General features: G+C 38.3%; 2 protein-coding genes across 2 annotated transcripts in view; one reads left to right on the top strand and one right to left on the bottom strand.

Annotated features, from left to right (window-relative positions):
- Positions 1 to 2048: 2048 nt before the first annotated feature.
- Positions 2049 to 2996, top strand: LOC308685855 (aerolysin-like protein; the record flags this gene model as incomplete). Its single annotated transcript, XM_081357912.1, has 1 exon — positions 2049 to 2996. One exon carries the CDS (start codon positions 2049 to 2051, stop codon positions 2994 to 2996), a length of 948 nt encoding a protein of 315 aa, XP_081214038.1.
- Positions 2997 to 17803: 14807 nt separating this feature from the next.
- Positions 17804 to 24903, bottom strand: part of LOC308685847 (leukocyte immunoglobulin-like receptor subfamily A member 3) — a gene marked incomplete at both ends in the record, with an annotated part of 50680 nt that continues 43580 nt past the window's right edge. Inside the window, 7 exons of the mRNA XM_081357899.1 lie at positions 17804 to 17829; positions 19980 to 20090; positions 20760 to 21005; positions 21730 to 21993; positions 22081 to 22359; positions 22436 to 22720; positions 22819 to 23097. Of these exons, the coding sequence (XP_081214025.1) occupies positions 17804 to 17829; positions 19980 to 20090; positions 20760 to 21005; positions 21730 to 21993; positions 22081 to 22359; positions 22436 to 22720; positions 22819 to 23097 (1490 nt within the window). The remainder of the gene's footprint in view (positions 17830 to 19979; positions 20091 to 20759; positions 21006 to 21729; positions 21994 to 22080; positions 22360 to 22435; positions 22721 to 22818; positions 23098 to 24903) is intronic.

Raw genomic sequence — 24903 nt, 5'->3', positions numbered from 1 at the left:
CATGCCTTTTCTTTTGCATTTAAATTTTAATACAATACATCTTGAATGTCACAAAGAACTTGTTTTTCCACCTCCACGAATGAGACGAGTGTTGTTCATTATGTCGCCTTGTTGAGGTAAATTGTAGTTTCACACATACTCCGTTTGCAGTGTGTAGGCTATGCGGTGCGTATTTTTTTCCGTACCCATGTTAACAGGTCAGAGCTTTCACGCTGCACGCGGATGCGGTCCGGCGATCCGTTCCAGGTGCGGTGCGTATACAGCAGTGCAGAGATCGTTTCCGCACCGAGACTATTTCTGCTGTGCTGCACGCGCTGAATTAAAGTGACAGCACATGGTTCGTGGTCAAAATGAACACAGATTGATATGAAAATATAATAATCTCACCATACATGCGTTTAATTGTATACAACAATTTTTCACAGTCATCTTTTTACTTTTAGAAGACTTTTAGTAAATCAAGGAAAACTACAATTTACCTCAACAAGGTGACATAATGAACAACACACGTCTCATTCGTGGAGGTGGAAAACATGCGAGATTTATTGTATAAAGATTTAAATTATGCAAAAGAAAGGGCATGAGTCTGCAGTTTTTGTCAATTTTAAGTTTTAATTTAAAATGTATGCGATTTTATATAAGTACATGGTTAAATATTTTACCACTTGCTTGAGCAGCTTAAAATATAATTATATAGAAGTAATGAATTGAATAATACGTTGTTTAAATTTGTTTAAATGTGAATACGTCTATTAAAGAGTGTATGTGTTGAGAGAATCACAATGCTGACAAAACTTTTTTAAAAGGTGCTCTAAGCGATGTCGTAGAGAGACGTTACTACTTGTTGACGTTCGAATTGTTGTCAAACAAAACGGAGGCTAGCTCGACCCTCCCTCCTCCTCATCCCGTCTCCTCCCTCCTCCTCATCCCCCCCTCCCTCCTCCTCATCCCCCCCCTCCTCCCCTCCCCTCCCTTCCGGCATAAAGGAAAGTCAAAGTAGTCACTACAAACAAAGTTGAGTTTTACTGATACTTCATTCAATGTGTAATGTCACCGTTAGATAAATGCTTTTATATATTGCAGAACAGAATGCAGAAAAAGAGAAACATTATCTTAAAATCATTTCGCCACCTGAGGTTATAACTATAGCTCCCATACAAGGACGCAATAATAGCATGATAACGTTAGCTTCGCGTTTCCCACTGAGCATAAACAACAGCGGTGTCGTAAACAAATTTAGTCAAAGTTGTCAATAGCCTATAAATGAACATTCAAATTCATAACAAACCGTGGGTTAAAACAATCATTCACACAAATTGTCGCCCTATACTGTGAGTTTGCTTGATCATTTACAATAGAGATTGATCGCTAACGTGTTGTAGTCACCAAAGTTAACGCTGACTGCATAGTTCTAGCTAATGACATCCTTGTGTTGGTTTGGTGAACATGAACGTTTATTTAGAAAGAAAAATGGATTTACCTGTTCTGCAAAAACAGAGCAACTGGAATGTCGGATTGGAAGCCCTTCTGCCGGCGGAGTTCTCGCCACCTTTCCAAGGTTTTTCCGATGTAAATTCAGTACTTCCCGCGTTCCTTATCCTTTGTCCTTCTTCTTTGCAATTTGTTCATCAGAATGTCGTCTCTTTGGTCGTGTGTCGGACATAATTCAAACTTCATTTATGTCGTTCATATGGTTTATGACATCAAAGTACCACAAGAGCAGTTCAAAAGCATAAGGAGCCATCTACTTTCTATTCGCTCCTGCGGTACTCTGATGAAATTCACCGATCGGTCTGTGCAGCGCCGGTTCAAGTCCAACAAGCCTATTATCAGGGGTGCTGGAGGGCTGGACATGATGCTACATAAACGCTTTTTGACTTTCTCAGTTTGTGTACATCTATAGGGTTCAGAGAATTATTTTTTCCCACAGTAATTTCACACATATCTAGTACAATTATGTGGTTTTGTTTTATTAATACAGTGTGTGTGTTTTTAAAGCTGATGTTAATTCTTATCTGATTTTGCTTTCAGATCTATTTAATTCCAAGATGTCCGACACAATAAATCTGCATCTAATTGGTGGAGGCGGAGGTGGTGCATTCTCATTTACTGGTGTGGACAACGGTGCCAGTTTAGAGAAGATCGGAGTCTGGGTGGGAGGATGGCAGGTTAGGGGTGTCAGGGTCTGGCTTTCAGATGGAAGAGTTGAAAATTTTGGAGAAGGTTCTGGACCGTATCAAGAGTACACGTTCTCACCTGGTGAGTGTTTCACCTCACTTTCCCTGTGGGGGAACGGAGCAGGAACACGTCTTGGAGCCATCAAATTCAAGACCAGTTTGGGGAGAGAGTTTTTTGCAAAGATGACAGACTGGGGTTTAAAAAAAGAATATCCCATGGATGTCGGGTCTGGATATTGTTTGGGAGTTGTAGGAAGAGGTGGTGCCGACATTGACTGCATGGGATTCATGTTTCTCAAAGCAATTGAATCAACAGTTCTCACCGATGTCCACTATCCCACTCTCCACCAACTGATACCACAGGTGGCAGTAGAAGACATCAAAGCCCACAGTTACAGGAACAACTCCTCCACCACACAAAATCAAACACTTGAAAGCTCAACGACTATAAATAAGAAATCTTCATGGTCTGTGAGTGCAAGTTTATCTGCAACATTTAAAATGGAAGTGAAGGCTGGGGTTCCAGAGGTTGCTGAAGTTACTAAAGGATTCAGTGTCACCATTGGATTTCAAGGCACTTATGGTCAGGAGAACACAGAAAAGAGAACCGAAAAGCTGTCTACAAATGTAAAAGTGCAACCATGGAAGAAGCTTGATGTTTCCATCACTATTGGCAAAGCCACTTTTGACCTGCCTTACACTGGCACAGTGAAGATGACCTGCAAGAACGGCAGTGTGTTTGCGTACAGAACCAAGGGCAGATACAAAGGCGTCACTTACACTGATATCAAAGTGGATACCAAGGAATCTCCTCTGTAATGTCAAGACAGATTGCACATGTAATGTACAAGTTCTTTGAATACTTCTAATTTTGTCAATCATGTATCAGTTTGGGTGTTCAGGGAATATATATATATATATATATATATATATATATATATATATATATATATATATATATATATATATATATATATATATATATATATATTCAACATTTGTTGTTTTCAAATAACCTTATATAATACCAATACACAAATATTCATATAGCTTCGTACTTTGTGTAATCACAATAAATAATCTCTAGATACTGATTCTCTAATAATGTGTTTAAAATTACATTTAATAAAAAAAAAAAAAAATAAATAAATAAACCCTCTGTTGTAAGCAGTGTTCCCTCTACTTATTTTCTTATTTTCATTATTTTTCTCTATTGGGCGAACATTTCAGCCACATGAGCAACAGTCTTTATACCAGACTTGAAAAGTGACTAAATGTGGTTGAATCACTTAGTTGTAACTTGTAAGTTACAAGTTACAACTAAATGATTCAATGTCATTTAATTAATGTGCTATTTCTATTTGATTTGACCCTTAAAGTAACTTAGTTAAGTAAAGTAAAGTAATCTCTGTTGCTCTATGATGCTGTATTTCATTTGAATGTGCAGAAATGCTTATGGTTGGGATCTCAGTCAAGGAGTAATATCTCACAATATAGTGACACTTTATAGTTAACTTAGTGTATTACTAACGTAAATACTTTGTAACATGAAGCACATTTTTATATGGATTAAAAGATAGTCCAATCACAGCGAGTTCAGCGATAAAGTCACGGCCAATGACAACCCATCTGAATAGAGGCGTCACACTTGTTTATTTATGGTAAATTATGACAGATCTCTTTCACGACTGAAGGGATTGATTCCTTAAATATTTAATATTTCGACTGTTACATTTATTTTTCTCTAATTAAATATTAAAACTTGTTAAAATGATGTATAGGCCTACAGTTAAAATACAAAAGGTATAGGCTAGTATTTAAAATGTTATCAGAAGAAGTGTAAAACAAGTTAGAGTAGCTATGTACATATACATGTACAGTTTGTAAAGACATCAGAAAAAATGGTAAAATTTCACTCGTGTGCATTAAAACATGTCATTAGTTAATTTTGAAATGTTAGTTAAGTTAACAAATATTCACTAAATGACTGATTTATTCACTCTTCGATAGCACAATTCACCTCTACCAATGGAGGAATATGAACCATTGTTTCAGAATGTGTTTTTTTGGACAAAGAAAATATTGAAACTATGTGTCTTAAACTTTAAAAGCGTGAAATGTATGTGGTAAACAGTTTTACACAGGCATGTACCACTTTCACACACAACTTAAAATTATGCCGACCATTAAAATACAAAGGTTTAGTACTATTCTATTCGTGCATTTTAGGTCGTTAACAGAAGAAATGTAAAAACAAGTAAAAGAGTTTTTCCCTTCACATACATTTAAAAACGCTAAAAATAAAATTAAAAAAAGTCATTGTTCTTAAAACAACTTAGAGAATGTATTTTACTTAGTTATTTTAAAATTATCAGAAAAAAAGGGTAAAGTCCGGTTCTAAAACTTTTTAAGCTTGATCATTATTTTGAACATATCAAACAACAGCAGTTAAAAATACATCAAGCGGATATACAAAGTTTTTCCTTCACATACAACTTTAAAATGATGCAGACGTTTAAACCACAGTGCACATCCTCTGACTCTACGGCTGATTTCCTCCTCAGTGTTTCCTGTTCTGTCCAATCACAGGTCAGATCACATCTATGATGAGAAGCCCATGGATCTGCTGTAGGACACAGTTTCAATGCCCTGAGGTTTTCAAGCAGTGATTCTTTCATGCTTTACGATGATTTATCAAGTTTTTATGCAAATAAGGGTTTCCCTGTATAAACTTACGGAAGGAAACATGAGAACGGTTGCATATTTTCAGTTATGAAGTCACAAATCTGTGGAGATGGCTGCGGTATCACATTTAGCTTGTTTTACAGGGAGACAGAACTGCATCCCCGCCGCCATCGTAATCTGAAACTGACATGCTTTTCCTGGATGTAATCTGCATGACACTTGGGTTTATTCTCTGGAAGAATATCTAAAATATTAATCCGTTTGTGTTAGATTACATGAATGATTTGTGTTGCATTAACTGAAACTGGGCGGTGCTTGTTAGTTCCCAGAATGCTTTGCGTATGGCTGAATTAAGAGAGAATAATTGTTGAAATTAAGTGTTATTTTATGTGTTTTTGAGAAAAGGGGAAAACTTTATAGTGTGTATTGTTTGTCACATCACTAGCCAGCTTGATAAATGCTAAGTCTGCTCCATGTTTTTTCCAGTGTGTTTCCCGTAACATTTAGATTTAGACCTAGACATGTGTATGCAATGAACACAGCTTCTTGATTGTTAATAATATATTATAATGCTTTGCATTCCGAAAATAAGTTATGTAAATTATAAATAAAATGCTGAACTGAAGAAGATCTGCAACAACAACAAAACCAGATCAGACACACTGATATTCATCAATTCAATAAGAGAAACTACCAGGATATTTCAGGACAGAAGGAGTTTGCTGGAAAACTTGACATACAGTGAAAGACAATCACAGACAATGACCCAGACAAAATAAACCTGATAGTTTCAACATTATAGTGATGTGAAAGTCTGTTGTTCCTTGTAAACTCACATTGAAATGAAGCTCTTGGGAAAATAAATGGAGCATAAAAATATGAAGAGTATTTCATGATTATATATTTTGGTTGTTTATTTATTTCACTAGTGTAGTTTTTAGAAATGATGCGACTTCATTAAAACTGACTAAATCTGACTAAAATTTGTGCATGAATTTGTTTAGATAATTGATTAGTTAAAAATAAGCATTTTAATTCAAAAAGATAAACTAATAGGACATTTTCAAAAACAACAAATGAGTTGGAAAGAAAACAGATGGATGATTTTGATCTCTTTCTGGTGATTTTTCTCAGTGTGTTTGACAGATCTGAACACACACACACACACACACACACACACACACACACACACACACACACACACACACACACACAGACAGAGTTTGTTGTTGACGAATGTGTAAAGTGTGTAATCTTTGAAAATGCTTAATGTCTGACACAGGTGAAGTGAATCGAGCAGAAGAGATGTTTCTTGTTCAAAGCTTTGACTTTATCTTTATTAACTTTATAATCAACTGATTATTATCCATAAGTACATCATTTACAACAAGGTTTCATTTGTTAACACTAATTAACTACATCTTTATCAGTGCATTTTTATAATATTTTATTCCACACCCCAAGCATGAGCGATGCATAACTCAAATGATTGTAGTTCAGTGAGATGAGCTAGCGCAGGTTCTGCCAGTAAAGGACACTGGTGTAACGTTAGCAATGATGTACATCTGAGACGGAGAGAAGTTATCAAGAGAAGGACATACAAACTAGAACACAGCCTCTATTAGCCAATGAATTAACTAATGTTAACAAAGGAGCCTTTATTGTGGAGTTTTATAGTGTTGTTAGTTTGCTATAGTGCAAAAGTACAGCATGACAATTACAATGTGAATAATGCTTAATATAATATGTGCATTTGGCTGGTAAACCATATCAAATTGGTCATGAATTTATTTAAAATTATATGTTACCCCTGGCTCAATTTTTTTATTTTATTTTATTTTATTTTATTTTTTTATTTTACTTGCTTTTATTGGCTTTTTGTCTACTGTTTATAATTACATTATTGTTGTTTAATTCTGTTTTGAGATGTAACTATGTATTTGCTGTTATATTTATTAAAAAAATTATAATAAGAATAATAAAAGAAGAAAACTACAGAGGGCATTTTTGTACGGCTAGCGCGTCTGACTTTATCAGTTTTCACATTGGGAATGGCAGGAGGAACAAGTGACGCATCTAACATGATCAAGACTATTGAGAAGATCATCACACATTTCCATAATAGAATCAAACCAATGATTCAACATCACACAACTGATAACACCTTTGAAGAGATGGAGATGTATTCTGTTCACAATAATGCAAAACCTTCAAAACATTTAATTGTACTTTGAACTGCTAAAATTGGGAAAACTGCCAAAACTCTCAAACTGGTTGGGCAACTAACTACACTGTAAAAAATAATTCTGTGGCTTAGTAAATATTAAAGAAATTTTTAACTTTATTAACTTAATAAAATCTCTGTATATCGTTTACTTGATTGTTTGAGTTAAACATACCAAAATAATTGAGTAAAAATCCAACAGTTAATTTTATCTAAAATTTACAGATATATTTAAGTTTTTTTTCAATAAAATAATTGAGTATTTGACTAACCAATTATTTCTTTATAATATACTTAATATATATGTGGAATTTCAATCAAAATATTTGAGAATGTTTAATTAAACTGATCTGTTTCAAGAAACAAAAAAATTACTTAATTCAAATCAATATTATTAATATATTTAACACGCTCTTAAAATTGAGTACGTTTACTCAATTAAAACAATGCCCCCCCCCCTCCCCCACCCTCTGACGTGACGAAAACGCGACGGTTGAGTGAGCGCGGCTGTTTGAACTCTCCAGTCTCCAGAACAACAGCTCTCTTCTCAGCGTCGCAGATTTGGTGCATTTTCACTGTGAAATTCAGGTTGGTGTATGTTTTATTTTATCTATAAAATCATTACTGTGCTTTAAATCATATTTAATGCAAAACAACATACAGAGGCGTAATTCGACACCTAAACGAGACGAGAGCCGCGTTTGTCTTTTTGCGTGATTGAAACGCTTTGCATAAACACATGACTTTCATAATGATAATGAATATAATTATTATCATTTGGATGATAAAATGTCCTCAGAACTATCACTTTTTGTTTATTGGCAGGTTATGTCAGTCGCTCGCAGTATATTTCGGCTGTGCCTCAGACAGTGACTGTGAGTGAAACGCACATAGACAGTAAAAGAAATGGACACAGCGACCCCATTGGAACTCAATGGAGACAAGTGAAGCCCATTTTCAGCGATTTCTTAGCACTTCCTTTCCTGACGCGCAGACTCAAACCGAGCAAAGCGTTACACGGACCACGTGAGCAAACCGTCTGTCTTCTAGTGGCTGTGCCGAGAGAAATCTGAATCATTCCCTTCCGAATCTTGCAGAGACGGAGAGTGTGAGTACGAGCTGTCCATGAGCGATGAGCAGGAGAAACTTTTAGTAGGTGTTCTGATTAATTACTTTGCCATTTTCCCTCCACGTCTCCCCGATTGCCCGCGAGCTTATCCTCCTGTCCATACGGTAATCTCTCTACTGTGCGACAGAGAGTCGAGTGGTTATGACGCAATCGTTAGCCTACTTTTACAAAAACTGCTTCTACGGGCCCATAACATAAGCTACAAGGTAATGGAGCATTTTATACATTGCCGTGTTTCTTTAGAAATAAAAAATGGACAAATGGAGTCTTCAAACGCCTCAGATGTAAAGTTATTCGCTGTCAAAGTGACGCCAAAATGAATGGAAGTCAATGGGATTGCTAACACAAGTGAAGTTCCGCTCAAGATGGCGGCACCCGGCCGACTTCAACTTCCGGTCGACTTCCTTCCCGCCTGGAAACACAGGACGGCGGTATGAAGTTCAAAGTTCACCCGCAGAGGCGAGTCTGTCTCCGGCATGAGGACCAGCGCAGATTCGGTGGATATTGGATTGAATTAGGCTACCTGAATGTTTAAATATTTCATTTTTACTTGTTAAATAAGTTTAAATGCAGGCAATATTGTATACATGAAAAAACAGTCTAAAATGTGCTGTATTGCTGTACTCATTGAAAATAAAGGCCAATGTAATGTATACTGGTGGTTGTCTGGAGTACTATTTTACAAAGGTTTAGAGAAAATAAAAAAGTTAATATTACTCATTAATAAAAACAGTTAATATTACTCATAGATATTGTTTTTTTAATGTTTAAATGTTAAATTATTTCTACTCAATTTTATTTGTTAATGTACCAGATGCAGTTACTCAGATTTACTTAATGTTTTTACTTGCATTTACTCAATTCATACAGTATATTTCATTGATTTCACAGCTTTAAAATTTACTAAATTTTTTTGAGTGTAAAAATGTTTCACCAATAAAATTGAGTAAATAATAGTTAAACTTTTTACAGTGTAGAAGAATCTAAACTACATTAGTTTATCTTGATCATTACAGAATCACCAGCAAACGAGACAAAGGCAGAATACATTTTGCATTTATTAATCAGATGATAGAAACAGCTACATTTCAGAAGACTTTGGATGAGGTTAAAAGTGCCAAAGAACATGTTAACAAATCAGTGTAAAATCTGTTTAGAAATGATTGAACAGATCTTGAATTATCATCATCTGGTTTTATTTGAGAAACATGAATCCCATGCAGTCGATGTCGGAACCAGATCTTCCTGCAACTCCCAAACAAGATCCAGAGCCGACATCCATGATATATTCTTCTGTTAAACTTCTGCCTGTCATCTTTGCAAAAAACTCTCCCTTCTTATTGGTCTTGAATTTGATGGCTCCAAGACGTGTTCCTTCTCCGTTCCCCCACAGAGTAAGCGTGGTGAAACGCTCATCAGGCTTGAACGTATACTCTTGATATGGTCCAGCTGGCTTTCCAAAGGATTCATTTCTTCCATCTGTAAGCCAGACCCTGACAGCCTTCACCTGCCATTCTCCCTGCCACACACCAATCTTCTCCAATCTGGCACCATTGAGTTGACCAGTAAATGAAAACGGACCACCTCCTCCTCCACCGACTGTAGACAGAATCAGTGCCATCTTTGAAGAAATGAGATCTGAAAAGTAAATATCAGATTAATATCAGAATTAACACCAGAGATCTAAATCAGGTATGTTAACGTCTCTTGTGCATGAATTCTAAAATGGTATTTTTTACTCAAAGACTTTTGTATTCTTATTCCATGATTAACAGAATTTTTAATTTGCTTTTTTTTTTTTTTTTACACATACATTTCACAATTTATTACTAGTCCTGTATTAACCTCCGAAAAGAGTTTCAAGCCATTGGCTACATGAATTGCATCTTAAATGCTTACTGAAATATACTCACATGAATGACTTTAGTCTGAAGAACTCAAGAATAGCTCGTCTGGCACGAGTCAGGAAGATGAGCTGTGTTTGACTGAGAAGTGTTTGTGAGATGTGTTTGATTGAGATGTGGCTGCTGCTTAAATTGAGCTCCAAAGGAGACGGGCGGCACCTGATGTGCGGTTACAAGTGACACATTATTATTTTAGTTATGCAACACTCATTTCATTTGCATAACTTCCAGTTCATAAGAAGCAACTAAATGTGGCAAATTTAAGATTGTGGTTTCTGTGCCCAAATAGTCTACACTACACTTCAGTTCACTGGCCCTGAGCTTGTTCTAAGTTTCTGTGCCTGTGCTCGGTCAATGCATTTTCAAGCGACGTTTTAAACATTTGGTACAATTTAATTGGACTGTTTAAAGCTGGAAGACCACCTTGACCAAACGAAATTTTTCCGTAAAAGTCTAGTGGGGCTACATGCCCACCAAATGTCATGTTCCCCGGTGTTTCGGTGTCCCTGGTATTGTTGACGAAAAATTCACGGGGGCCCCAGTGTTCGGGGTGGGGGTGGGGGGGGGGGGGTTGGGGTTTCAGTGGCCCCCGGGGACCAAACGAAAATTTTCCGTAAAAGTCTAGTAGACCAACATACCGTAAAAATGTCTTCATCCTCGGTGACACGGTCCACTAGACGATTATTCAATGTCATGTCTAATGATATACAAAAGTGAAAACTATGATAGAAACATATTATATCTATATCACACAGCCATCACAGATTCAGAATCTAAACCTTTAATACATTTTTGTCCATAAGGCAACTAACATCAGGTTTCAAATATAAATTAATGAGCTCTGTTATGGTCTCCACAGAAATAATGATCACATGAGGGTGGTCTCAGGTAGTTCTTGAAAACTCTTTCCCATCGCCTCTTAAATAATCTCCTTTCCTCAGGGCGTTGTCCCCTGGCATAGTTATATCAAGTTATGGACACTTGACACAATGAAAAACAAGCCATCCAAGGAATGCGGTTTCTAGTGATCAGGCATGGAGGGCTCACATTTCTGGGTAGACTGCTGTAACCCTCAATGATGCAGTTGGCCTAACACACATCCGCATTGTCCACATCACAGGAAATGTTTCCAGACGAAGGGGAAAACCCTCCAGACAGACACAACGAGCCTTGACAACACTGGCCAAACCTTGCTCTTTCTCTTCCTCATCCTCTTCCTCCTCACCCATATCACCTGTGCACCTGAACTGGCTCACATTTCATACAGTTGTTTTTTTAATCTCACCTCGGAATAAAGCAATGAAACGCACCCTGGAGAGACGATCTCAAAGAAAGAGCACAGTACATCGCCTAATCTTCCTCATCTCTGCATCCCCCTGATTCAAATCACTGAAAGTTCACTGAGAATGTCTATATATCACATATGTTGTATCTTGTGAATCTATTGTTTGTTCCCTTTCATGTTTGGATTAATTTGTTTGGTATAATAGTCTCAGTGCGATTGGTAAAATAATCTTAATTTTACTGCGGTCATGAGAAAGATTGAAAAGTTAGGAGAATTCTGTTCTCGTCTTTGGGTGGTGTCTCTTCAAGATATCTGATCATTCTCTCATGATAAGTGGCAGAGTAGTCTTTGGTAATCTGGTTTATTTCGAATTCAGACGAAGAAGCCGAACACGAGCTGAACATGCACGCACGAGGTATTCATCCTGTTACTGAGGGAAGTAGTAGATGGCGGCGTGGTAGTGCGCAGCGGCCACTCCAGATCCTCAATGTTGCTATTGTTATTACTTAGCCTATTTTCTCACGGCATTATGGATATCGCAGCGACCAGCATTTGTGTTTACCATCGCCAGACATTGCTTAAATACAAGACTCATACTATAACCAAGCTGGATGGTGATCTGCATGAGAAGCTTCGCAACCTCGGCTTGCTGCGGAGGCCAGAATTCCAGCCCTCGTGTTGCATAACGCCGGTAGCCGGGGGAAAGGACGACGTAAGCGGTGCGCGAGGAAACGGAAGCGCGGCAAGAGAGCGGGGGTCCATGCTAGGCTAGAAACAAAGCCTAGCCGGCTGGCTATCCCGTCTATCTTGCTTTCGAATGTTTGTTCTCTTGTGCTCCAGCAAACTTCGCAGCAGGAGTTTAGAGACTGCTGCGTTTTTATTTTCACAGAGACGTGGCTCAGCGACAGAGTTCCGGACGCCGCCATTCAGCTAGATGGGCTCGCCTTGTTTCGTGCCGACAGAAATGCATCTCTGTGCGGTAAGACTCGCGGAGGTGGCTTGTGTGTTTATATTAACACGGAATGGTGCAATAACTCTGTGCTAGTCTCTAGCTACTGCTCAGCGCTGGTAGAGATTGTGACTGTTAGGAGTCGACCTTTTTATTTACCACGGGAATTTACCTCTGTTATAGTAATCGGTGTTTACATTCCCCCAAGCGCAAATGCCAAGGAAGCGCTCGGTGAACTTTATGGGGCTATTAGCGAATTGCAGAATGCTTACCCTGATGGATTGTTTATTGTCGCTGGAGATTTCAATCATGCGAATCTCAAGTCAGTGCTTCCTAAATTCCATCAGTATGTGGACTTTGCAATGAGAGGGGCGAACATGCTTGATCTTGTTTACACAAACATCCCAGGCGCGTACCGGGCGGAGCCCCGCCCCCAACTCGGCTATTCAGACCCCATCTCTGTTTTTCTTATTCCAGCATACAGGCCGATCGTCAGGCGCACAAAACCACTTCAAAAACAGGTGAAAATTTGGCCAGCAGGAGCCATCTATGCTCTCCAGGACTGTTTTGAGTCTACTGATTGGCATATATTTAAAGAAGCTGCAACATATGACAACTCTACCAACTTGGAAGAATATACATTATCAGTGACCAGCTACATTAGTAAGTGCATTGATGATGTTACCTTCTCCAAGACCATCACCACACGCTCTAACCAGAAGCCGTGGATGACTGCGGAGGTGCGTTCCCTGCTGAACACACGTGACTCAGATCTCAGAGTCTAGGCTGCCTACAGAGACGCGTTTTTTGACGGCATGCTTATGGGCGGCCAGCTAGCGGATCGTTAGGAAAGATTAGATGAATGTGATAAAAATATTTTTGGGGTTGAAATCACTGATACCACCTTTACCACATGTTTAATGTGACTGCATTGTTTTGTGCAGATTGTTTTTTTTGAATGCTGATTCTGTTTGAGTGATTCACCTTTGAACGGCGAGCCAGACCCAGATCTACGATTCAAAAGAATCATCGTGATTCAACAAGGATTCGAACTGAGAGCTAAGCACATACACACTACCCGGGTAGGAAACACGAAAAGGCCTTTACACACATTGACATTTGAGTATCATACACACACACAAGGGATCCAGAAGGACTACTGAGACTTTGTTTCATTCTATTTGATTTTATTTTATTCCTGGACTTCACATTCAACTTTGGTCTCCATATGAACAATTTTTATTTTTTTTTTGGTTCATGGTGTTGGAATGGAAATATACTTCAGCCATTAACACCAGACAGAAGGATATTCACATCACCATATGGAAGGAAGCATAAATGGATGGAGACGCATAGGTTACTGTAAAGCTATGTCTTAGCTGGTGCTAATATTGGCGAGAGTCGAGTGCAAATCAGCATGAAATTTCAACATAATAATAATAATAATAATAACTTTATTTTGTATAGCGCTTTTAAAAGTCAATTCTCAGAGCGCTTTACATAGTCAATAAAACCACGGTAGAAAAATCAGCATAGTATACAACTATTACAAAACATGCATACAAACAATGTTATAAACCTAAAAGACAAGTTAAAATCAGTAAACAAAACGTAAAATAAAATATATCACATGTAGAACCACAGCAATAACGTTTCACCCAAATGCTTCTTTGAAATAATACGTTTTAAGGGATGACATAAAGGGGGGGTGAATTGCTGTTTCATGCATACTGAGTTTTTTACACTGTTAAAGAGTTGGATTCCATTGCTAAACATGGACAAAGTTTCAAAAGTTAAGTTGCACGTTTGAAGGAGTATTTTTGTTCCAAAAATACTCCTTCCGGTTTGTCACAAGTTTCGGACAGTTTTTTTCGAGTATGGCTCTGTCTTACGTAAGATAGAGCGGAATTCCCTTATATGGGTCCTAAGGGCACTTCTCCGCGGGCGCGCGCGCACTCGTAGACCAGAGAGAGAAGAGAGCGAAAGCAGTACGTTACCTCAAAGCGCTATGCTCTGCTTTAGGGAAGTCAGTGTCACCAAAGAAGTGGGTTTTTGGTTGCCAGGGCAAGACAACCCTGCACAGATTCCCAAAGAACCCAGCGTTAAGGGAACAGTGGATGGAGTTTGTTTTTCCTGAGCATAAACGGAGTTGTGTAGACTGTTTGTTCCCTGCATTTCGACGATGATTGTTTTATAAACAAAGCCCAGATCGTCTAATGCTTAAGGATCAAGCAGTCACAATGATAAAGGTTCGCTGTCGCATGCGGTGAGTAAACTGCTTCAAATGTCTCTCTGTGTTGTTGTTAGCTCGGTTAGCACTATAGCACACCGCCCACACGGCCCGCCCCCAGCCGCTCATTTTTTTCCGGAAAGACTCGGTACAGCCTATCTTTCTATTATAAATATAATAAAACTAAAGACGTTTTGGAGATATGAAGGATGCAAAACTACTCTATAGGTACTCAAGATTAATAGGAGATTGAGTGAAAATGAGCAATTCACCCCCCCTTTAAATAATTTCAAAGATGGAGCACTTCTAATCTGGGAGGGCAGGGAATTCCATAACTTTGGAGCGATTGAAGAAAACGCCCTATCACCCATTGTTTTTAGGCGCATTACCGGGACAACTAAAAGGCCAGCGTCAGCTGAGCGAAGATTACGTGAAGGAAAGTACGGTACTAAGAGGTCAGAAAGATATTGCGGAGCGAGTCCATTTAACGCCTTGTAGGTCAACATAAGAATTTTAAAATCAACACGATATTCAACAGGCAGCCAGTGCAATGTCTCTAAAACAGGTTTTATATGATCTCTTTGTCTGGTCTTAGTCAGAATACGTGCAGCAGAATTTTGTACCCACTGAAGTCGGTTCAGAATAGATTTAGATGCTCCCGCCAACAAGGCATTACAATAATCAATTCTAGAAAAAACCAGAGTATTTATTAATTTTTCTGCTACAGAAATAGGCAGCATGGGTCGTAATTTGGATATATTTATAAGATGATAAAATGAAACTTTAACAGTATTACGTACATGCAGGTCAAATGTTAAGTTAGAATCAAAAATTACTCCCAAGTTTTTTAATTTAGATTGGAACTGTATGTCTGAGCCGTCCACATTTAAAGCTACAGATGTTACTTTGCGTAACTGGTGAGTCGAACCTATGAGCATCACCTCGGTTTTATTGCTATTTAGACATAAATAATTAACAGTCATCCAATTTTTGATTTCTGTAATGCAGTTGGAAAGGTGAGTAACAGCTACATTTACATCCGGCTTTGAGTGAATATATATCTGGGTGTCGTCAGCATATAAATGAAAATCAAGACCAAGAGACCTCAAGAGTTGGCCAAGAGGAAAAATGTAAAGACTAAAAAGCAAAGGACCTAAAATTGAACCTTGAGGTACACCATATTTCACTATACCAACCTCCGATCTACTGCCACCCAGCACAACAAATTGTTTGTGATCAGAGAGATAAGATTTAAACCAGCTCAGGGCAGAATCAGATACACCAAAGACAGACTCCAGGCGAGTAAGTAAAGTACAGTGATCAATAGTGTCAAATGCAGAACTGAGATCAAGCAAAATCAGTATTGATAAACATCCAGAATCGGAAGCCATCAGTAAATCATTTGTGACTTTAACTAAAGCTGTCTCAGTGCTATGCATTTTACGGAAGCCAGATTGAAGAGGCTCAAAGAGTTCATTAACAGATAAATGAGATAACAATTTTGTTGCAACAATACGTTCTAAGATCTTAGCAGTGGTGGAAAGAGTACTAACAAATTGTACTTAAGTAAAAGTATTGCTACTTAAGTAATAATTTACTTGAGTACAAGTAGAAGTACTGAAAAATAATATGACTCAAGTAAGAGTAAATAAGTAGTTTGCTTAAAAACTACTCAAGTAACTACGTTACAAAGTACTTTAGTATTATTTTTCTATTTTTACCCAAAATGGGGAGATGATAGCGATATGGAGTGCTAAACACTCTCTTGTCAATTCTGTTTCATTCATACTGGAAGCCCAGTACACACTGATTCTTACCTCACGCAGAAAGTCCATAAGTGAGATTCATAGAAGAGATTCACTTATGACGTTTCAGGAAATGCCAATATGGATATAATAAACTCATATTAAACTCATAAATTGTAGTTTTTGACGGTATGTTAAGCAAACATATTAGCTTTCCCTGTTGTCAAGAGCAAATGTTTTATTACTAATCTTTAAAAGTCCAGGTAAGATCATTTGAATCATTTCATAATTGAAAGCAAAGAAGGTTAAGTGAAAGGTCTGATAAAAAAGAGAGAGATGTAGTAGGCTATGAATAAAAAAGTGCCAGTAAAAAAAAAAAAAAAAAATAAGTGGGGTATAACATGTAAAATTAAATGCTCTTTTTTTCCCCGTTCTACCGAAAATGTGCTGGGAGCCGACTATTGCTATAGTAACGAACTACACTTTTACATGCATCTGATTGACAGATAAATCATGCAATCTCATTTCACTGTTGTTGAGGGTTTTTCAGCTTTGTACAAAGTTTGCTTCGTACATTTAGTTTAATTGTATTGTTAAAGAGGGCGAGCTTTACCTTTCAATTGAACTGTTAATGTTTTCAAGGCACGTACATTGTTCTTGCTCCGTCCATGCAATAACGGTGTCCATGTTATGAGCCGAGTTTTTTATTTACTTCAAATGCTCAGTGCTCTGGTAATATCAATGGGATGACCCATTTCAGGATTTGCCATAATTACATTTTAAAATCAGAATATGAGCATAGCTCACACTTACATTCACTAAAATATGGAAACGTTAGCGATACAGATTCTAAACACGAGCGCCAGTGATTGAATGTCAAAGCGCGGTTTGAACTCCCCGCCCCCCAGCTGAAATGGAAGTTTTGATTTTTTGCACCCGAGTCAGACCTGTCTGTTATTGGCTGAAGCGCTTTCAGAACTGTCTGTTATTGGCTGAAGCGCTAGGCTGAGGGCTCAGCCTCCACCGCACGCAGTAGTTTGAAAAGTGTTTGTGAAATGTAAGCTTGCCCTGTAGCTCCGTCGGCATCAAAGTACTCTGTACTTTTGGTGAAAAATAAATGTAGCGAAGTTGAATACTTTATTTTTATTCTACTCAAGTAAAAGTAAAAGTACCACAATTTAATTATACTCAAGAAAGTAGAAAAAATCGAAAAATCTACTCAAGTACTGTAACGAAAGTATTTGTAATTAGTTACTTTCCACCACTGGATCTTAGCAATAAAAGAGAGATTAGAGATAGGACGAAAATTTCCTAGATTCTCAAGGTCACAGCTATTTGTTTTTGGAACCGGGGTTACAGCGGCAATTTTAAGTGCGGAAGGTACAACACCAGAAGACAGAGAATCATTTATAATACTCAGAAGGGGCAAACACAATGAAGTAAAACATGACTGAAACAACCTAGCTGGTATGGGGTCAACATGAGAGGTAGTAGCTTTCATCTTTAAGACCACATTACACAAAGATTGAGAATCTAACGGGAGAAATTCTTTAAGATAGACACCTGAAAATTCTATGCTATTTAGTTTTGAGATAGCAGTTGTTTTTGTAGTATTAATCTGATCTCTTATCCCCTCAATCTTATTGCTAAAAAATACAAGAAACTTGTTGCACAATTGAAAAGAAGAAGAGACATTAGAATTATTTTTTCTGTTTAAAAGATTATTAATTGAATTAAACAACCTTTTAGGGTTATCTTGATCACTTGCAATGATTTGAGCAAAGTGAGCAGACCTTATCAATACCATTTCAGTCCTATATTCACCCAAGCTTTCTTTCCAGGTCTGATGATGCACAGTTAAACCAGTAGAGCGCCACCTGCGCTCCATTTTGCGACACTGAGTTTTCATTGCACGCAGATCGTCATTATACCACGGAGCAGACCGTTTAAAAGATACAGTACGTGACTTCAAAGGAGCAAAGGTGTCCAGGCCGGATGAAAGAATTGTGTGCAGCATATTTACTTTATCTTCCAATGCATCAGATGGTATGATACAGCTAGTAGCAGAGTGAATAAAGTCAGAGAAGTCTTTGGGCACAATAGATCACCACTTACGGTAGTGAATAATACGGGAAGTGGTAGCAGGTATAACAGGTAGCTCCAAGTTAAATAGTATAGCTAAGTGATCAGATAGCCCAAAATCAGATACAGACAACCCAGACACAAATCACGAGATCTAACATGTGCCCTTTGTTGTGCGTGGGACAATCTACAACTTGATGTAACTCAAAGCACTCTAATAAAGATGTAAAGTCTTTTGTTGATGAGATATCTATTTTGTCCATGTGAATATTAAAATCACCAAGAATTAGAATTTTTTTATATTTTAAAATCAACACCGATATTAATTCAGCAAAATCAGATGTAAATCCTTTGCTACCCTTGGGAGGTCTATACACAGCCACAATGACCGTAGACGATGAAGAGACACTGAAAGCAAGGCATTCAAATGAGGTAAAAGAAGGAATATCCACAGAAGATAGTCCAAGTGGCTGTTTATACAGCACAATGATGCCACCTCCTCTACCCGTTGAACGCGGGAGATCACATAATCCATAACCCTCAGGAGTCAGTTCATTAAAAAGTAGTCCATCAGATTCTTTATGCCAGGTTTCTGTGCAGCAAATGAGATCCCAGTTTTGATCCATGATTAGGTCACATACAGTCAGGGCTTTGTTATTAATTGAGCGCACATTTATCAATATCTACTCTCATGTAATGGAAATCTTGAGTTAAATAAACATGAATGAACATGAAATATTTATTGAGTGAGTTATAAACTGCTGTCAAATACATTTATTGTCTTTGTCCCTGAGTGTCTTTAAAGGGAAACTGTCAACAAAGAATTTTAATGATGAAATGCTTTCAAATGAAGACACTAAATATATAAAGATTTATTATTCAATTATGACTGAAACATTAAGACATTGTTTTTGAATTAGATGATGGTTTACAAATGTGAAAAACCAAGAAAAACACCTCTAATAAACTCTTAATTTCAACAGTTATTCATTTATACAGAACATTTGATACAGAATAAAACTATGTTATGTAATTACTCAAACAAGCGAACTAGAACAAGCAACAGTATCATTGTCAAGCTTTCACTAACATACTAACAACACAAGGTTATGACAAATATAAAGCTTATATAAAGAAGAACGAACTAAAATACTTTCAAACCATGTTAAAGGGCAAATAAATGCTGACAGGACATTCACACATGTGGACAGAATTAACTCTTTAATATCAGATTGAAGTTTCTTCCTCTGTTACGGCGTAGCCTACTGACTCTGGTCTTCAGCAGATGAGACTGAAATACACACAAATCACTCATTCAGTGAGAGAGAGAGAGAGAGAGAGAGAGAGAGAGAGAGAGAGAGAGAGAGAGAGAGAGAGAGAGAGAGAGAGAGAGAGAGAGAGAGAGAGAGAGAGAGAGAGAGAGAGAGAGAGAGAGAGAGAGAGAGAGAGAGAGAGAGAGAGAGAGAGAGAGAGAGAGAGAGAGAGAGAGAGAGAGAGAGAGAGAGAGAGAGAGAGAGAGAGAGAGAGAGAGAGAGAGAGAGAGAGAGAGAGATCAGACAGAAGTGTTACCTCTCGCTCTGTAACATTTGTAAAGCAGCACGACTGTCGCTAGCAGATATGGAGAAGCGGCCAGAAGAGAACTGAGGATTTTGAGGACAGAAATCTGAGCTGAACGAGACACTGGAAAACAGAAACACAAGAACATTATTGAGCAACATTACAGAGCTCTGAAGGGCTTTCAGAAAGTTTCTCAAGGAACCCAAAGTTTGTAAATGAATATAAAAGCTTTGAAATAGTTTTTATCATATTATTCCACCAACATTCCCCTCTTACAGCTCTGTGTTAAAGGAAGAGTTCATTCACAAATATATATTCTGCCAAATTTACTGACCTTCATGTTGTTCAACCCTGTTTCAATTTCTTTCTTGAGTGGAAAATAAAAGATATTTTGAAGGAACTTTTAATTTCATTGAATTGTGTGATGTTTTTTTATTAGGTGTTGATTTCACTATATTTCAGCATATTTTGCATGTGATTTGATAGTTCAACTTAGCTATGTAAAACAAACACAGTTCTGTCATGAACAACTGTCATCATAGAGAATGGGGAGGGTTTCTGAAAGCGCATGAGCTCATTGGCTGCTGATACAGCAGGAACCAATCAGCTGTGCCCTAGAGAATGATGTGATTGCAGACTGAGTTAAAGACCGGTCCGCCAGCGCCATCTAGAGTTTCATGACAGAACTTTGTATTTGTCAACACCTGATTGTGTCCAGCAGAAATAAGAGACAGAGACTCATATATATGAATAGTGTGGCGTATCTCATCAGATGCTCATGAATAAAATAACCTCTGACTGAGATCCAGCTGTGGAGAGACTGTCCTCTCTCTGTTTTACAGTAGTAGAAACCCTCATGTGACTTTGAGACAGTAGTGATGCTCATCTCTCCTGTCGTCTGATCCTGGATCAGTGATCCGTCTTTATAGAAATCAGCGCTGAGGATCGGGGAGTTTGTAGATCGATGTAAACAGTGTAGAGTCAGAGTCTCTCCCTCAATCACAGGATCAACAGAACTCTCCAGAATCACCTCACCGTCTACAAACACAAGAAACACATCAACAGATGTAGTGACGACACAGGCTGTGTTAATCAGAGCCATACTTCAGTTATTAATAAGATCTGGAGGGTCAAAATATTCACTACCTTTAATCTGAGAAACTTTTATTCAGTAAGGATTCATGATCAAATGTGACGCATTGATCAAAAAAGACCTTTATGCTACAAAATAATTATATTTTAAAAAAATGCTGTTCTTTGAACTTTCTATTCATCAAAGAAGAAAAAAAGCATCACGTTTCCTACAATTATTTTTTTCAACATTGATAATAATCATAAATGTTTCTTGAGAAACAAATTATCATATTAGACGATTTCTGAAGGATCATGTGACACTGAAGACTGGAGTAATGATGCTGAACATTCAGCTTTGAATAAATTACACTTTATATTCACATAGAATTTTAGTTTTATTGTAATATTTCATATGTAATAATACTGGAAAATGAAGGTTTTCATGCATTTTTGATCAAATAAATCCAGCCTTGGTATCGAACATATTTCAAAAACATATAAAAAAAATACTAATCCCAAACTTCTGAATATTTTATTTTATTATAGAGTTTAAATCTTGATATTCACTGTGCTGATATTCAGTTAGTTTATGCATAATCATAAGACTGAATTCTCAATTCTACTATGTTTTAATCTTGAACAGATTGTTATTATTGTGTTTTATAGTTGTAAGAGTGATTGGACTCACCATGTACAGTGATGTTTCGAGGACACCGTTTCTCTCCAGATTCAGACTCACACCAGTACACTCCAGTGTCAGATGTGCTGAGAGAGTCCATAACACATCCAGATCCTGTTTGATTTGCACAAGTTTGTGTGTGTTTGTCTGTGTATCTTCTCACTGTCCATCCAGCAGAGTTACTCTGATCCTCACAGCTCAGAGAGAGAGAGTCGGATGAGAAGTGTTGACTTCTGCTGGGCTTGATGACCAGAGACACTGAAGCAGAAACTCCTGAAAAGAGGAAAATCTCCATCAAAACTGAAGCACAGAGACTGCAGTGAAACACAGATCCGGATGAGCACAAGCATAAACCCTCACCAGTGATCCACAGTGTGTGTGAGCTGCTGTTGTGTGTGTAATAGGCTGGTCGTCCTCTCTCTGCTCTGCACGTATAAACTCCTGTGTGCTGTAGAGCAGCAGGACTGAGAGTGTAAGATCCTCCAGCTCCTCTGCTGCTGTCTGACAGATGATCATGATCTCTGAACCAGCTGAACGTCCAGCCTTTAGAGGAGCCTGAAACCTCACAGGTCAGAGTCACTGATTCTCCTTCAGTCAGCCACGGCTGTGGAGACACTCGCACTGATGCCTGAGCTTCAGCTGAACAAAACATCACGAGTTACAGAGCCGTAGAGAAACTGATGGAGAAGCTGATCACACACACACACACACTCACCTGAGACAGTCAGTGTAACAGCATCACTGCGCTGAGAGCTTTGAGTGTGTATCTGTCCTGTACAGGTGTATTTACCGCGGTGAGAGTGATCAACACTGCTGATGTTCAAGTCTTGTGTTGAGGTTCGGCTGACAGTGTTTTTATATTGGTTGTTGGTTCCCTCTATTTCCCATCTGTATGTCCACTCAGTGTCTCCTGCCCACTTTATATCACATCTGAGAGTGACTGTTTCTCCTCTAAACACTCGTTCATCAGGTCGTACCGTCACCACAGCTTTAGGACTCTCTGTACAAACACAGATTATTGCAGTTATAGTTTCAGAAGTTGTGTAGATATTGTCTCTGATCTGTATTTGTTGCATCACACACTGCAGTCTCTCTCACCTGTAACATTTACCCACAGTGCATCACTGTATTGTGTGTAATAGACTGGTTTCCCTCTTCCAGCTCTACACCAGTACTGGCCTCCATCAGACACTGAATCAATCTTCAGGCTGTAGGGGTTTGTTTCTGTCTTCTCTGTCTCAGGGTTCAGTGTGTGTTTGTACCAGTAAGAGTCCCAGTATCCAGTGGACGGATCCATGCGACAGGTCAAAGTCACTGTGTTTCCAGTCAGTGCAGCTCCTGCAGGATCTGATGTGAGTTCAGGCTTCGGCTTTAGATCTGCAGGAGAACAACAACAGATTCAGATCCTGGAGAGTCAGAGTTCACCAGCGTTACACAAATCATTGAGTATTTCAGTCAGTAATCAGTATCAGTTCATACAGAAGAGAATTGAAGTGCTGAAAGCATTATAGATCTGAATATGAACTACATCAACAATGTTTATAATTATTAGTAAAAATAAAAAAAAGTTGATATTCATATCCAGTCGGCATGTATGTTATTTTGCATTTAAATGTATCACACAAATGTGGATTATACAATATTTACATCATTATTTAAAAGTGTTTAAAATCTTGTAGATTCTGTATAAACTCACTTTATTAGTAAAGATAATGACTAGTAAACTTGTTCCTTTGTGTTTGATGATCTGGAGTTAATTTTCCTCTGTCATATTCAGTAAAATGTGACCTGATCCAGCAAAATGAGTCACAGTGACCCAAATTTCAAAATTGAGATTTTGGTATTAATGGAAAGAGGAGACCATAAGCTTTCAAATTATATCCTAGTCAAAGTCATACCTTGAATGGTTGTAAAGATATACACATTTGAATTATGGTCGTCTTAAGGTCTACGTTGACGCTCAATATAGTAGAAAACTCTGGACAAAAGCTTGTCGGTGAGCTGTTTTTCCCGCAGCTCTTGTTCTGAATAGGCTGGCAAAGTTTCCTGCCCAACAGACATCATCTGGGGTAAATGATCAATGCCAGACATTGCTAGTGTCCTGGCACCGATGTTCCACTCAACATGTGAGTTCAATATAGCAGAGACATCTGCATTTGTGACTGTCAGAAGGTCTTTGTTTTGTTGGATGTTAGATTTGCATGACTGACCTTGACTAAGGACACACTGCCCCTTTTCTGAATCACACGAACGTCTGAAAGCATCCTGGACTGAAACTGTAGACATCCCTCTGGAATCAGCTAGAAGTGCTCCATATGACTCTTTGAGCAGTCTCTGCGTAACATCATTTCTGACAAACGGAACCCGGCTCAGGGCATCAGAGACTGTGTTTTAGGGACCAGGCACGTACTTTATGTCAAAGTTGTAGCCAGCCAGTTTAGCCACCCAACGTTGTTCGCAGCAATCAAGTTTGGGCTTTGTAAGTATATGGGCCAAAGGATTATTGTCAGTCAGTCCTTTGAGCCAATGGCTAAATTTATCACATACTGACCATTTTAAGGCCAAAAACTCCATCCGATGTGCTGGATAATTTTGCTGCGAACCGAGAAAGAGACTTACTGGCGAAGGCTACCGGCCTGGCTTTTGTCTCCCCCTCTGGGACCTGTGAGAGCACAGCTCCAATACCGTCCGAAGAGGCATCCGTTGTAAGTATGAAAGGGCGATCAAAATCTGGATGGGCAAGGACAACACTCTCGACCAATGATGTCTTCAACCTCTCAACAGCCTGGTCCTGAGCTTGTGTCCAGGGTTTCATCTAGGTTTCATCTTCCTATTTTGGCGAGCATGATCCAGCTTCTTCGGATTCTTCGCTCTCGTCTTTTGACCCTTCAGAAGATTAAAGAGTGGCTTGGCTACAGCAGAATAGTTTGGAATAAAGTGCTGGTAGTAATTCACCATTCCCAAGAATGATCTTATTTTCTTCTGAGAAGGACATCTACCATCAAGCTCCATCAAATCCAAACTGCTCATCTTAGAGATGCTTTCAACTTTGCTTGGATCCGTGGATACACCTGTCTGATCAATCATATGCCCAAGGAACTTCACTGATTTCTTCATCAGGTGACATTTTTTTGGAGCCAGCTTAAGATTGTTTGAGCGCAGCCTGCCAAACACCATTTCCAT

This window comes from Scardinius erythrophthalmus (assembly GCF_964197995.2).
Source record: "Scardinius erythrophthalmus genome assembly, chromosome: 2".
Classification (NCBI taxonomy): Eukaryota; Metazoa; Chordata; class Actinopteri; order Cypriniformes; family Leuciscidae; genus Scardinius; species Scardinius erythrophthalmus.
The sequence above is the reverse complement of the archived record's forward strand: the minus strand, read 5'-3'. Positions and strand labels throughout refer to the sequence as shown.